This window comes from Podarcis filfolensis (genome assembly GCF_964270895.1).
Source record: "Podarcis filfolensis genome assembly, chromosome: 1".
NCBI lineage: Eukaryota > Metazoa > Chordata > Lepidosauria > Squamata > Lacertidae > Podarcis > Podarcis filfolensis.
The window spans coordinates 87,043,957-87,059,622 of record NC_139604.1 but is presented as its reverse complement, the minus strand read 5'-3'; the positions used below and the strand labels follow the sequence as shown (position 1 = coordinate 87,059,622).

Below are 15,666 nucleotides of genomic sequence, written 5' to 3'. Positions count from 1 at the left end.
ATGATTATTCTGTTTTAATGGCATTTTATGCTTTTTGCATTTGTAAATTTTCTTGAACTGATCTCTTATATGAGATTTATATGAGATTCTCTTATATAGCTCTATTTTTTCTTTATTTTATTAAATTTATATCCCATCTTTCTTTAGTCATAGAATCTCATGTTATAACTGTTTCCCTTACAAACAATTTGCAGCAGCTGATTCTGAAATTCTCTATATGTGTGTAAATGAATGCTATCCAAATATGTTATTTTATTAAAACAAAGCACTGTAACTTCCTCATGTTACAGGCAAAAATGTTACATAGGTCTCCAGATCCAAGATGCATCTATCCCAACATAAACCCAAGATTAGGATGTGAGCATTTCAATAGCAATGTTCTACCCACATCTCTCCATTGGAAACTATGCTTAAAATTGCTGTTATGGGTGGAGAGTGGTGCAACTCAAACCATGGAAACAATATCTGGTGACACCACTTAAGAAAAGCTTCTCGCATTGTATGTCAGCTGCTGATTATCTCAGCATCAAAACTCTGCAGCAGATTCAAAGACAGATAAAACATAAATGGTCCAGTAAAATACTAAGTCACTGTAAACAGAACACTGTAGAAAATGTACCTTTTTGGTGTAGAACTTATTCAATTGTGTCTCCTGGCCATTCCTCCTCCAGAGACAAAGCACTTTTGTTTTGGGACAGTATGTCATGTTGATGAGCTTCTCATACCACCAGCGTTCATACACCGTGCCAATGTTACTCCTCAGCACAATGCAATCATCGCATACCTGGAGACGTATATATTATTACAGAGGAATCGCCATACAATCCAATTAACAGCAATCATTTTGTTAACTTTTAACCTGGTCTCTACCTCCATGAAGAAGATATCCCCTGTTGTGTCTGTGCCAGCATGTACAACAAATGTTTGCTTCTTGATATGTCTGCTGCCACTGGGTCGGATTTGGAGCTCCCTGCCATTCTAAAGAGAAGGAAAAATCCTATTAAAAACCTTCCACTTTAATCTTTACTTCAGCAAGTCAGATCTCACCCATCTCCTGTACAAAAGTAAAATTGGATTAAAACACTGAAAAGCACCAAGTATTTTTTCAGTACTAGGGAGCAGTTTTCAGCCCCGTAAGGAGGAGGAATGGGGCAGGTTTATGAGTTTGTACATTCTCCACCGATGTGCACAATGACCCAGAATAAGACCCCTGTGCAAATGGGGAGTTGTCTATAACTCTGCACCCAAAGTTTTCAGAGTCAGAGGAGAATCTGGCTAGCTTGCACCCAATTATGTTTTTATAGCATACACTTAACACAATGTATCTACACACTGATGTAACATGCACATGCAACAACTATGCTTTCTAAAAACATGTGTAAAGTGGGGGAGGCACAGCAAGCAAAAAGAACATGGGAAACCCATCAACTAATTTCTCTTTTAGTAGCACTATCAGAGAAGTAAAGATGGAATTCAGTGCTGTGCTCTTCCAATTGTTCTGTCTGCACAAGCATTGAAGCTTGCCAAGTGGAATGATTCCCCCCTCTCCCCTACAGCTGTTCTGAGGGTTCTCACCGAATCTCAGGATATAGCATCTTCAAAAAGCCCCAAAGGCACCCACCCTGGAGGAGCAGCCAACAACTACAGCAATAAAAAGAGCTGGTTTCCCCCAGAAGCAGCTGGTTCAGTTCCTTACCCAGGCTTGTAACAAAACAACAAGAGATTAAGCCTAGAGAAGCTGCTTACCCATTCAGCTACTAAGGAGGAGTTTAGGAAGCAGCAGTTAGTGCCTCCAGTCCAGTAGGAAACTGGCAGACCCCAGCCCAGGCAACAGAGTGAGAAGGCAGCTTGTAGCAAGAATTTCCTTCTACAGCTCTTGAGAGCAACACTATAAAAAGTTCAGAAAGATCTGACCTCTGTGTCTCCTGTCTTGAATAAAACAGGTGAGGAGTCCGATTCTCTGTCAAGCAAGGTATTGCTGAGTAAATCTATACCATCCAAAGATCTGGATCCCACTAGCCCTTGCCATAAAAAGTACATGCAGAAGGCAAGATATCAGAATGATTCTATCTGCAGTATTTTAATCTTGTACACAATTTGTGAAATACATTATAAAAGAGGAACATAACTCCTTTCAGATTTGTAGCAATCAACACTGCCATCTGAACTGCAGTGAAAGATAATCCTCCTCTCCTATCGAAGGAACAGAGATATAGATACAGAGGTAGTCAAAGACTTACTATATTGGCAATTTTGTCGAGTATTTCATTTATTTCTTGACTATGCACTAGGCCAATGTGAGATTTTCCCATCAAACGGCGCACTTTCTTCCTAATATCATTCTTGGACACCTACACAGCAAAATACAGCATTCGGTTACTGACATCTCCCTAGGCACTTGCATATATGTTTATATTTCAGTACATAGTCAAGAACTCATTTGCTGTGTTCCAAAAAGTTTAAACTACCATAGAAACAGGTCAATCAAGAGAAGACACTGTGTAATAACAAGTAACTGCAGAAATCAAGTAACTGGGAAGAAAGAAGCGCTCAAATACATCCCATTGACCTAAAAACAAAGCAAAAACAAAGTATGACATTTCATTATTTCTGCACTTAATATGGGTTTGCTCTTGCATAGGGGGGTTAAAAAAATTGTGGCCACAGGACACCCATATTTCTCCCATACCCTACCACAAGTCTCACAAAAATGTGCAAAAATTAAATTAAAATATGAAAAAATGGCACCTTCAACATAAGCATGTAGGCTATCATATTGTGAAGCAGCGTAGCCAATAAGCGGTCTTCGTCATCTTCTAAACGCTTCCGGTCATGTTCTCCTAGAGACAAATACCTACAAAAGGAACACACATGTACTTGAGTCTCTGATGGACTTTTAGCCACTAACTGCAAAGAAAGATGCAAAATGTCCTGCATCCTCTTCCTTCTTTTATCTTTTTTAACGAAATTAAATCTCTCCACAGACCCAGTACCAGATGACCAGAAATTAAACTTAGCCTTAAGTTACATTTCCTTTTATAGGCCCAACATTAAAAGACAAGCAAAGGTTCAGGGAGGTCCAAGGTGGTGGGAGGGTTTTTTATTGGTTTGTGGTTTTTGTTCTCGCTTTTATTATGTATTTTGCATTTTTATATTGCATTTTATGTTGATATCCACCCAGAGATGTACGGATGAAGGGTGGCATACAAATTTAAATAAATAAATAAATATTTCAAAAGACAGACTTTGTGTATAAAGAAAATTAAATTTGGAACAAAGTCTTAAATGTGTTTTTTTTAAAAAAAAAAGTTAGAAAAAATTGTAATCTGCTTAATAAAAAAAATTCTAAGCAGTATACAGTACATAAATTAATATAAAGTAATTATTTATTTCAACAAATTTACTCAGAATAAAATCACATCCTGAATTCCCAGGTAGTTGTTAAACTAAATAATGCAGAGGGAGAGAAAAATTGCAGAGAATTTGTAATTTACCTGTCAATCATCTCTTGAGGCCCCTGATCCATTCCCATTCCTTCTCTTTCCAACATCACAGCATCCAGGTAAGCATCTTCCCAGAACTGCATGTGGTCCCACAGGGTTGATCGCTCTTTGCCTAGATAGCAGAGAATAAATTAATCCAGAAGACCAATAATTTTGCAAGGAAAAAACAGGATAAAACCTTTTTCACCACAAGATGTGTCAAATAATCAACACCACCATCATCATCATAGTACCACCACAGCAAAATCAGTTCTGTTAAAAACACAACTGAGATCACAACAAGCCAGGAGATGCAAGGTTCCCTGTCCTAACTCACTGTATATATTGCAAACATTTATGGTCCCATCTTGCTACCTTGCCTAAAGCAGTGCACCAACTTTATTGCGTTCTGTGTTATTGTTTTCCTCTATCAGTATTCACCAAATGAAGAATGCAGGAACAAGAAAAGAACAGTGGAGTGTATAGGAATACATGTGAGAAATCTTTTTAATACACACAGAAAAGCAAAAAGAAGAATTATTACTCATAGAGAAGGTTTCCATGGCAGCATCCTCTAATTGGTCCCAGACAGATCCTTTATCCCTCCCTTTATAGTTCCAAGCAAGCAGCAACATGGCAGCAAAGAGGAGAAATGAGACATATAACAAGACTGAGCAACCTTTCTGGAATAATGAGACTCAGGAGAAAAAGTGCAGTGAAAAATATGCTACATATTGCCTCTTCTAATACATCAGTATAACTTGATCTTTAGCATACTGCGTTATGAAACAACTTCCCTGCTCAGGATACCATTTTAAATATACACTTGATTTGACAGCATGTTAAACCACAGAGCCTAGGACTTGCCGATCAGAAGGTCGGTGGTTCGAATCCCCGTGATGGGGTGAGCTCCCATTGCTCGGTCCGTGCTCCTGCCAACCTAGCAGTTCGAAAGCACGTCAAAGTGCAAGTAGATAAATAGGTACCGCTCCAGCGGGAAGGTAAACGGCATTTCCGTGCGCTGCTCTGGTTCGCCAGAAGCGGCTTTGTCATGCTGGCCACATGACCCGGAAGCTGTATGCCAGCTCCCTCAGCCAATAAAGCGAGATGAGCGCCGCAACCCCAGAGTCGGCCACGATTGGACCTAATGGTTAGGGGTCCCTTTACCTTTACCTAATATGATAAATCTGTAGCCCACTGATTATATGTGGCCCACAGGGCCTTCCAATGCAGCCTTCTGGCCTGAACCCCACCCCCATCCTTGACCACATTTTCTTTGCTGCTGAGCTATAATCTCTTAACAGCTAAGCAGGTGGCAGGAGGGAGAAATTCCTGCCACACAGCATAGAAGCATAGGGAGCTCCTTCTTCCCTGCTCCCGAGCTGTAACCTTTTATCAACTGGGCAACAAGGGGTCGGGACAGAACCACCATGGACTACATGTACCTCATGCTGGAAACTTTGAGGGCGATTGCACCCCCCACAAATCAACAACTTTCCACTGCCACTACCAAATGTCTGGATTTTCACTTCTATTTTAGAGGGGTTTTTTCTTAATTTTGGGTTCAAAAAAATAGGGGTCGTCTTATACATGGGGGTGTCTTATACACAGAAAAAATGGTATACTAATGACAAGCACTTCTTATAAAATGTTTTGAAGAAAACCATGAGTTTTTAGCCGATAATTTGTCTATGGTATGTTAGAGAATTCAAAACTCATCTATGAAGGTTTCACTTCAATAGATCAGATTGTTGTTCTTTTAATTTCTTTTTGTTTAGAAAATACTACAAAGAAGATCAGCATGTTAAATGCTATTTCACTAAAATGCCTATGCTTTGAACAAATTTGCTTCAAACAAAATAAATGTCAACACGTACCCAGAAGACCCTCATAGAGATAAACCCGTAGGCTTGCATCTTCTGGTGCTCTCGCAGGACTGCTGCTTTTATTGTCTTTCATGGTCTGCTTCAAGCTATGAGATTTACCCTTTAAAAAAAAGAATTTTAAATGCCAGTTTAATCAGGCATGTTCTATTGCTCTCCATTATGTATTCGACTATCAAGATTATTCTGCAAGCAATATATATTCCTTGTAAACAGAAAGATAATTCAGAAGGTAAAAAGTGGACAGCAGAAAAAGCTTAAGCCACCTCTCAAATTCAACTCAGTTCAAAGATACTTCATTGTCATGATATGACATTTGAGGCCATTATGATTTCCAAACGTCTTTAAGAGGTCTATCACTCTAAGCCAATTTACACTTACAAGGTCAGTGTGCTTCCCACATATATAATTGAGTTTGCAGTGCATGCACACCCTGGAATATATATGCTGGCTCAGAATTGCTGGTACTTCTTCACTAAGGATGGAACATTTCTAATGTGATCGCTTTCCATAAACTAATAGGTCTTTTACACTACCCACCATCACTACAATAATTCCTAAGCAAAACCAAAGCATGTTCTTACAAAGATGGTGCTAGTTGCTGAATTTGTCTCAATCTCACTGTCTGACACGGTGCCTCGTGATCCTGTCAGATTTCCACCGCTTTCTCCACCAAGGCCATCACCAGCATTGCTGCTCAAATCACTATCTGCTCCTAATGTCTCCCCAGAGCTGTTGCTCACCTGAAGAGGAAAACAAACTGTTTAAATGGTCAGTCCTTTATTCAATATGAGTAGTTACTGTAGAGACAAAGATTTATTCAGAGTGCCATTCCAGAGAAAGCTAAATCTCAATAATTCCTGCATCCCAACCACAAGTAAAGGGGCAGGTTTCTGCTAACTCATGTTACATTAGGACCCAGCACAGTATACTTTAGAATGCAAAGTGACTATTTGCAGGGCACTGTTTAATGTTTTAATGCTTTTTTCTTTTTTAGAGCTTCAGTCATTAAAAATAAAAGGCTGGGCCTCAACTTTTAAATTAAGTCAGAGTCAGATTTTTTTAAAGAAAAAGAACACTAATAAATGTCTATTCTTTGGCCCAACAGGACAATTTAAGATAACTGTAGACATTGCCACAATCATTAATTTACTACTATTTTCCAAAAACAAATGTCACAATTTAACAATATAAACACAAATAAAATATGTAAGTTTACAAAACAGACCAGTGGATAGGAGCCCCATACCTACCAGAGCATTTTATGTACAATTGGGGGACATGATTAAATGTAAAACTGGAGAAGGATGGAGAGTGTATGCCCTAGAGATGCACTCGGCGCTTGCAATTTACACAGGTGTTGAGTAAGAAAGTGCATGCAAATGATCAAGCCTGAAAAAACCACTAAAATAAAGCACAAACATTCCACTTCAGCCATGCCCTACCACTGTGCTAACTTCAGAGTCTTGGCTGGTGCTTCGGATCATAACAGCAGGTCCCACACTTGCCACAGAATCCAAATCACTCTTCTGAAATCATGAACAAAGAAGAAGAAAAATAATGCACATTAGTCATTACTATTTCTGCTTGGAGACTTGGACCACACATTTTATTTGAGCCCAGACTACTAAGGAACTGCAAATCTCATGCCTCATGTTTCTAGCTTCCCAGAATCAACAACACTGGAATATGTGTTGCTTTCACATACCGTATTTTTCGTCCCATAGGACGCACCGGCCCATAGGACGCACCTAGTTTTTTGGGGGGGAAATAAAGAAAAAAAATTATTTGCCCCCCAGGTGCGGGGCTGGGGCAGGGGAAGCCCGAGCTTCCCCCGACCCCAGCCCCCAGAACAGGCTGCTATCCGCAAGCCGTGGGAGTGCTGCACGAAGCCCGAAGCTTGGGGCGTGCTGAGCTCAGCGTGCCCCAAGCTTCTGGGTGCCGGCAAGCTCTCCGCTAGCCGTGGGAGAGCTGCGTCTCCCACGGCTAGCGGATAGCTTCCTGAAGCCTGGAGAGCGAGAGCGGTCAGTGCGCACCAACCCCCCTCGCTCTCCAGGCTTCAGCGAAAGCCTGCATTCACCCCATAGGACGCACACACATTTCCCCTTCATTTTTGGAGGGGGAAAAGTGCGTCCTATAGGGCGAAAAATACGGTAATTATCAATGCTTCCCCAAAGTGAGTAAACACCCCCCCCAAGGAAAACCAGAATCTATGGACAAGGGCACAAGGAATTCTCACTATTCTACCCCCATGTCAATCTCCTTGAGGCATTTCTCAAATAATAAATAAAATATTCAAGACACTCACATGAGAGCTGGAAGTTAAGCTCAACCCACTATCTGCACTGATCTGGGATTTCTTCTCATCTGTCTCCCCCAGATCATGAGAGTGTTTTTTACCTTCTGACCCTAAAGAGAGGGAAAGTGATATTTCATTACTGTGAACAAGAAAATGAAAGAACCAGAAGGCAAATGATCGCTTTGGTGCACGAGAATTACAAACGGGGGGAACCAGAGGATCTTCTCCTGTACTCTTGAAATAGCATCAACCAGAAATATAGCCTGGCTGGTTGCAGCCACCATTCTGTCCAATACATAAATGCACCTGAGAAGCAGACCAACTGCCTTAAACAGTCACCCATTGGAGAAAGGAAAAGGGGAAAAGAGACAAAGCAGGCACCAGACAGATTCCAGTTAATACAAGGCATGCCAAACGGTCGACACATGACTCTGGAAAGCCACTTCCTTATGTCACAGATACAAGATTGCTTTTGTTGCTGTTTGCTTTTTGGAGAGGGGCAGATCTTATTGCTTGACACTTGGTACTTAATCTAATATGCTACCATCTACAGCCAAAGTTATTATTTTTCTCGTGTTCACCAAGTGACTCATGGTGTGACCATTCAAACAGTCAGCAATAATAATCTGCATACCAGAAATGAGAGCTTCAAATGGGACATTTTGGGGCAAAATATCAATATTATACAGTCACTGTAGGGATGTATTACATGGCTCTCCAGAGTTTGTAACAACAAAGGTGAAGCAGTGAGTTTCAGCTGCTACAAAGACATGCATTCATCATCCCACCCTATCCATCAAGAAAACAAATGGTGAAGGGATTTATGCCATGATCATGCAGCTTCATGTTTTTTTTACCCTCCCGTGATGAGATGAAAGACAGAAAGAAAATGGATGAAAGGAGAGACAGAATTGAGAAGGGTTTGGAAGCTGTGTGCAATGGAAATAAGGAGGCAGGAGAAGAATACACTGCAGACTACACAAGTCACCATTAAGAGCTCGAAGGGAGAAGAGACTGAATACAACCCTTCTGCCATAGCCATATCTGCCAACCGTTCCTTAACAGGGACACATGACCAGCAGCTGGAGGATTTTATTTTATTTTATTGCAGATCTAGGATGTGTACAAATAATGATGTGTGGCAACTCTATGTACACAATACAGCAATACCTTACATACCACTAAATATGATGAACTAAGAGTTAGGAGTGCAAGTGGGATGTATGATGTCTATCACTAGATACTGCCAACATCAGAAAAAGTGAAACAATGTGCAAGAGAGAAAGAAAAATTATATATATGGTGCGCGTGAAAAAAAGACTATTGGTGTGCATTTTTGAGATGACCATATTATTCATGAAGGTAGAATTGTCAAAAAGATGGGCAGCTTATCCCAAAGGTTGTATATACTAGCTATGGAGTATATTTAAAGAGAGGGTATTATATAGAACATTCCAAAAATCAACTGGCATTTGTTTATAAACCTGACTTTAACATACATTTCCAGACTATGTTAGTACTTAGATGCCTCTAACTATGATGCTAGAAGTAAATAGAAAGTGGAATCATGAAATTCATTGGACTTCTTTTCAGATTCTGTTCACAACTAAGGTACATTAGCAACAGATTCTTTTTAAAAAAAATACCTTTAATCAGTCAAAAGCATGATTTAAAAAGGTGTTATGAAAACACTAACTGGTTAATTTACATATTATTCCAATCAATTTAATAAGCACATAATTTAACTGTGGATTTTTAATCATACTAAAGGTTATGACTGACTGTTATTCACAGTTAAGCACTGTAAATGAATATTCACAGTTCAAGGCACTGCTGGAAACAAAGTTATACATACAGAGAAGGCAATTCCTTCAAGATGACTTAACTGTATGGATGAGCCAAAAATATACCTTTGTCAATCATACTCAGAAGTTCCTTTGTATTTCAGCTAATTGATCGCACAACAGAGCGAGTTAGTTAAGTGAGGAGGGGGGAAAACAAACCTTTAATACTTGGTCAGTCTAAGTCAAAAGTCCATAAAGATGGGAAATAGCTATTTCTTTAAATAAAAAACCCTACACAAAGTTATATTTGACTTGAATGACTACATTTCAAAGATTAAGTGACTAAAAGGGCATAAGGACCATATTCCAGAGAACAGGGAACACTTAAATTTCACAGAAATCAAGGGGAGCTAAAGTTCCATTCTATACACATTTGTCTGGAAGTAACCCCTATGAGACTAATGCCTGAGTTGATATGCATTGGATTACACCGCACAGCATTCAAATAACACAATTAAATTATTTGACTTCTCAGCAATCACTGGCCCAATTAAAGGTAATTTTGCTGAGGAAGGGTCACTTTTACAGAGTCTAGTTTTAAAACATTCTGCTATCAGAATGAGGCAAAGGCTTCTCCAAGTCTCTTCTACTTCTTCAGTTAAGTATGGAAGTAACGTCTCCACCTAAATACGGAAGTTCTCAAAAAACATGGGCACAGACTTCAGAGATCCCCAGTCTATTAGAATAATTGTCTATTACTTATAAGATGGGATATGGCATAATAAAAAACATCCTTGAAAGTTTCCCCACTAGCCTGTCTTTTAAAAGGAGTATTCTTTAAAAGAACCTAGGACCAGCAATGACTAAATCTGGCCAGCTTACTTTATGAAGTAAACAGGCGTCTTTGTTACATACTTCTATAATGTGAATTAATATCTTCTCTATACAACCCAACAAACTTTATATTCACAGTATTTAAGTAGTGATACTCCTTTTTGTGTATTCTCAGTGTGTTCTCTAAAGAATTATAAAATAAGATTTCTATAGATGCTATAAAATAAGCTACTACAGTGGACGCTTGGGTTGCGAACGGGATCCATTCGGGAGGCACGTCCGCAACCCGCAATGCCGCGTCTGCGAATGCGCGGATCGTGATTCAGCGTTTCTGCACAAAGTGTGATTTAGCGCTTCTGCGCATGCGCCGAAACCCGGAAGTAACCCATTCCAGTACTTCTGGGTTCGGTGCGCTGCGCAACCCGAAAATGAGCAACCTGAAGCATCTGTAACCCAAGGTATGACTGTATACATAAGTTCTTAACCCGAGGTATCACTGTATAGTAGAAACAGATAGAAATACTATACAATGTTGCTTCTGTAGTTATGTCAGCAATATTTTTTTCAAATATTCAGTAAGTGGCATATTATAGGATAAACTATATGTTACACTAGAGTTAGGATAAACTGTATGTTACACTGCAGAAATTCAACTGCCTCTCCTTCTTTACAAAGAGCCTGTAGGCACTTTGAAGCGGAGGAGAAGGAACATGGGAAGGCTGGTGGGAGAGTTTCAACCCTTCCCCAATAGCCTATTTTCACCTGAAACTGCAGGGAGCAATCTACTATCACTTTCTACTTTATTCAGGTGCTTCTGAAAAGGAATCAGATAGATATATCAATATATTTTTAAAAATCACACACCGTATAGTGAAGATACAGTTTGTAAATTTAAGAAGTTGCAATTTAAGAATGTAAGAAAATTTGAGAAGAATATTGACAAGCTGAAATGTGTGCAGAGGAGGGTGACCAAGATGATCAAGGGTCTGGAAATCAAAGCTTATGAGGAACTGTTGAGGGAGTTGAGTATGTTTAGCCTTGAAAAGAGAAGACTGAGAGAAGATTTAATAGCCATCTTCAAATATTTAAAGGACTGTCACACAGAAGCTGGAGCAAGCTTGTTTATGCCTGCTCTGGAGAGTAGAACCTGAACCAATGGGTTCAAGTTAGAAGAAAGAAGATTCCAACTAAACATCAGGAAGAACTTTCCAGCAGTAAGAGATGTTCAACAATGTAACGGTCTCTCTTGTTGGAGGTTTTTAACCAGTGACTGGATGGCCATCTCTCATGCATGCTTTAGCTGAGATTCCTTCACTGCAGGGGTGGGAACAGATGATCCTTAGGGTCACTTCCAAGTCTAAAATTCTATGACTGTTATTCTAACTATGTGCATTATTAAGCACTATCAGTTTTACGCATTTGACAACAACAACAAAAGCAGAATGTTGAAGTGGGGCTTAGTTGACATTCCACTCTTTTGTCCCAAGGGTGGGAATCAAAGAACAACCACCTAGAAAACAATACATCATCTCTGTGGATGGAGAACTTCACGTTCCCTTTCCAGTCAACCACCATTCTTCCTATTAATACCCAAGGTTACTCCCAACCTCATACAAAATAATTAATCATCAAACAATAATTGTGGACCTTTCACATTGGACTTGAACTTTACATTTTATATCTGCTATGGGTTAAGAATTCAGGACAAACATATCTTTACACAGAACACTCCATGATGCACATATTGCAGAAAACGTTGGTTTACCACCAAAGAGGGATTACAATTTCATGGGGGAAAGACTGTCCAAAATTTAATTTATAATTCAGTGGTAAGGAAGGATTTGAAACTTGGCTGGAAGAGACTGTATTTTTCCCCTCTCCTCTCCTGATACAAAAAGGGCTATTCAGTGAACCCCAACACTAGATTTCTTTAAGAAATAGTGACCTCCTTTGTCTGCCCTATGGCTCATGTGGCATGGGTGTTCAATCAAAGGCTTAGAGAGTTGGCAGTTATGGGGAGGCTTGGAGGAGTGTCAAGTTTCTGTCCTTTTATCATATTCTTACTCAGTTTTTCCAAAGCTTTTTGCTTTGACACTTCGTTGTGCTTGTTCCACAATTCTACTCAAGATGCAATGTAAGCAGGAGAGAAAGACAGAAAAAATGTCAGATGCTGATCAGAGGCGGAAATGGAAAATAAAAATAAAAAATAAGCCACCCAATCCTGCAGTACCAAAGCAGAAATTAATGATAACTGGCATGTGAATAATTAATCACATCTTCAGTCAGAACAGGGTAGAGACTTCCATCGCCTTCATTCACAAGATTTCAAAATTAATACCTATATATAATTAACTGGCTGAGTAGAACAGCTAAGTGAGACTCACCTACCTGATCTCATTTGCCTTCACAGAAATGACAGATTAAAAAGAGACAGTGTCAGGTTCTTTATGTCCAACATTTAAAGTTTCTTATCAGTGGGTTACACAAAGAATACAGTATGTATTTTATGTATCAATGCGCCCCAAACCACCAAATATATTTCAATTCAAAGTGTAATAAGGGATAAGAAAAACTGTTTCTATAAACACTAAAAAAAACTATGTAAAAAAACGATTAGTTTGGGTCTGAATATGCCTGTAATAACCACTGGGCTTCTTCTAGCTTTATGTATGTTAACTATATCAGACTCCAAATCATTTTCATCAGGGCAAAAAGAATAGCAAAAAATGGGGAGGGGATCTAAAAAAGAAATACACACCATTCTGTTCAAATGATACCCTAAATTTTCATCCCTGTGGCAGAAAACTTCAGATAATTCCACATGCTGGCCCAATGGGCCAGTGGCAGAATCATAATAAGCTTAATGGAAATTCAAGTTGGAAATGCATTACTGTATTTTAATATTTTGTTGGAAGCCACCCAGAGTGGCTGGGAAAGCCCAGCCGGATGGGCGGGGTATAAATAATAAATTATAGGAAGGAAGAAGCTGGGAATGCTACAAAGTAAGAAGCAAACTCAGCTCTTACAAGAGCAGAGAAAGGTAAGTGCAGAAAGTTTCTTCTGCTATGGAAACAGGGTATGGGAAAGCACAGATAGAAATGGGAGAGGAAACAGGCTCAGAACACTTCAGAGCAATTCAGGATTTGTCTGCAGTAGGAGAAAGACAGCTAATTATAATTCATCCAGAAAACCTAATCAATTTCCCCATGCTTTATTTGATGGAACAACACCAAATAAACAAACAGCGATAAGCACATTCAAACTGAAAATGAGATTTCTGGAGGCTCCCTCCATTCCCTGGTGCTATTATTTATTAAAGGTATACACACCATGGCTGCCCTTCTTTCCCCATCCATCACAATTCTGCTTGCTCCCTATGCACATTGGTACAGAAGGTTACTGTATCCATCACAGGGAATTCATCTCAAACTATGGGAGGGGAGTCATGCTTCAGAAACCCATCTGACAAATATGTTTGCAATTATATAGTTGTCTTTGCACAATCTCTTGAGACTGAGTAGGCTCTTTTTTTCTACATATGCATGGCGTTGTCTGCTAGAAACCCTCAAAGCTTTATTTCCTTCTGTCCTTTGGATGGTGAGTGAACGTAGCAAAAAGTATTATATTTGTTCTTGTAGGTTTTGCTTTGGTGGAAAATATAAGATTATACATTATACAGAAACACCCACAGCACAAGGGCTAGAATTGAAGATGAATGAACATGAAGTCCAAAGCTGCAATCCTGCACACTTGTACTTGGGAGCAGATCCCCAGAAATCAATGGCATAGTACTGGGCCATTTTCCTCTCAATAGTAATTTGTTTTTGTGGCAACTAGTCCCTGGTGCACACACTCCCAAGAAACTGTTTCCATTACAGACCAGACTATTCTGCCTGTAAGACTATGTGAACAATGATTAAAGTTCCCTATGCCAGCATCATATGGCTATCTCCACTAGCCTGGCCATAAAATTCCAAAAAGCATAGAAACACCAGAAATGCTTAGCCAATATTTCTCCAAGCTGTGAGAAGAGCATATATGAATAGTCTTTGCAGTCCGAGTGAGAGTGAAGCACATTACTGCAGCAATGATAAGGCAAATGTTTCAATGGGAAAGATGCAATCAGATTCTAATGCAGTGCACACTTTCCTGCATTCCATATACACATAAATACACACCAATAGAAGCTACAAAATTTTCCTCCTTTAGACTCCTTGTGTCAAACTCCCTCGGCCCTTTCCCTGCAGGGCTTGGGGCCCTTGGCATGAGCTGGGGTACTGGCAGTTGCACTTTGGGTTTCGGTTCAACCCTCGTGGCTAACATAGGGTCCTTGCCAACCGGAGTGATTGCTCCATCTGTTGGGCTTCGTTTTCTTTTTTCTGGCTCTTTAAAAGAAAGGAGGAGAGAGAAATCAGCAGCCAAAAAAAGAAAAACACATACCAGCAATGGTAAAAATGGAAGGATTAAGGAAAAAAATGGGAGAAGAGTACAGAAGAAAAAGATGGTTCAGATGGCGTTAATCATTTGTTTACAGATAATGAAAAAACAGCTCTCACATTTAGATCTCAAAATCAATGTTCAAAAGCAGTGCTCAAAACACAGGGTCTGAAGGCTTCGTACCCAGTACCTCAAAGTACATTTCTCACACAAGATTGACTGGCTAAAATTTGCTTCAGAAGACTTTCTGCAGGAAAGTCTAAGATCCAGTAAGTAGTACTATGTTATGGATTTAAACAAATTTAATACTGGGCAATATCAAACTACATCTCATAAGGGAATCCCTTTGCTCTGTCCCAGCTTCTGCCAATCTAGCAGTTTGAAAGCATACCAGTGCAAGTAGATAAATAGGTATCACTGCTGTGGGAAGGTAAACGGCGTTTCCATGCGCTCTGGTTTCCATCACGGTGTTCCGTTGTGCCAGAAGCAGTTTAGCGATGCTGGCCACATGGCCCAGAAAGCTGTCTGTGGACAAATGCCAACTCCCACGGCCTGAAGCGCGATGAGCACCGCACCCCATAGTTGCCTTTGACTGGACTTAACTGTCTAGGGGTCCTTTATCTTTACTTTACTAATAATTATTAATAATTCCAGCTCTTTGTCTTTCTAGTTCTCATGGCAAGTTTCAAAATGTAAAGAAAAACCAATTGTGCTGGGGTACAACATGGATACTAGATTTAGATAATCCTGCATACTGCTCTTTGCAACCCTCTCACCTCCCACACTCCACCAACAGGATGTACTCTTTTAAATTTCTCAACCTCCAGTAAAATTTGAATGGGTGCCAGAAGCTCCCTGTATATAATGTTTCCTCTCCCCCACCCCCATCATAAGCTTGATAAGGCAAGACGCTGGGTAACAGGAGCGGGGAATGGCTGGCCCTCCAT

At 39.8% G+C, this 15,666-nt stretch overlaps 1 protein-coding gene across 50 annotated transcripts in view; it reads right to left on the bottom strand.

Moving 5' to 3' along the window:
- MADD (MAP kinase activating death domain) overlaps positions 1–15,666 on the bottom strand; it is an 81,382-nt gene that overhangs the window by 19,203 nt on the left and 46,513 nt on the right. For 11 of the 50 annotated variants that reach the window (XM_083603761.1, XM_083603805.1, XM_083603783.1 and 8 more), the window contains 12 exons: positions 14,461–14,667; positions 12,347–12,400; positions 7,674–7,774; positions 6,811–6,894; positions 5,950–6,108; positions 5,360–5,468; positions 4,027–4,089; positions 3,495–3,615; positions 2,749–2,854; positions 2,241–2,351; positions 871–978; positions 620–784 (listed from right to left, as the gene is read on the bottom strand). In XM_083603761.1, the coding sequence (XP_083459887.1) occupies positions 620–784; positions 871–978; positions 2,241–2,351; positions 2,749–2,854; positions 3,495–3,615; positions 4,027–4,089; positions 5,360–5,468; positions 5,950–6,108; positions 6,811–6,894; positions 7,674–7,774; positions 12,347–12,400; positions 14,461–14,667 (1,388 nt within the window). The remainder of the gene's footprint in view (positions 1–619; positions 785–870; positions 979–2,240; positions 2,352–2,748; positions 2,855–3,494; positions 3,616–4,026; positions 4,090–5,359; positions 5,469–5,949; positions 6,109–6,810; positions 6,895–7,673; positions 7,775–12,346; positions 12,401–14,460; positions 14,668–15,666) is intronic. The other 39 variants (XM_083603777.1, XM_083603770.1, XM_083603784.1 and 36 more) reach the window with 6 other exon arrangements.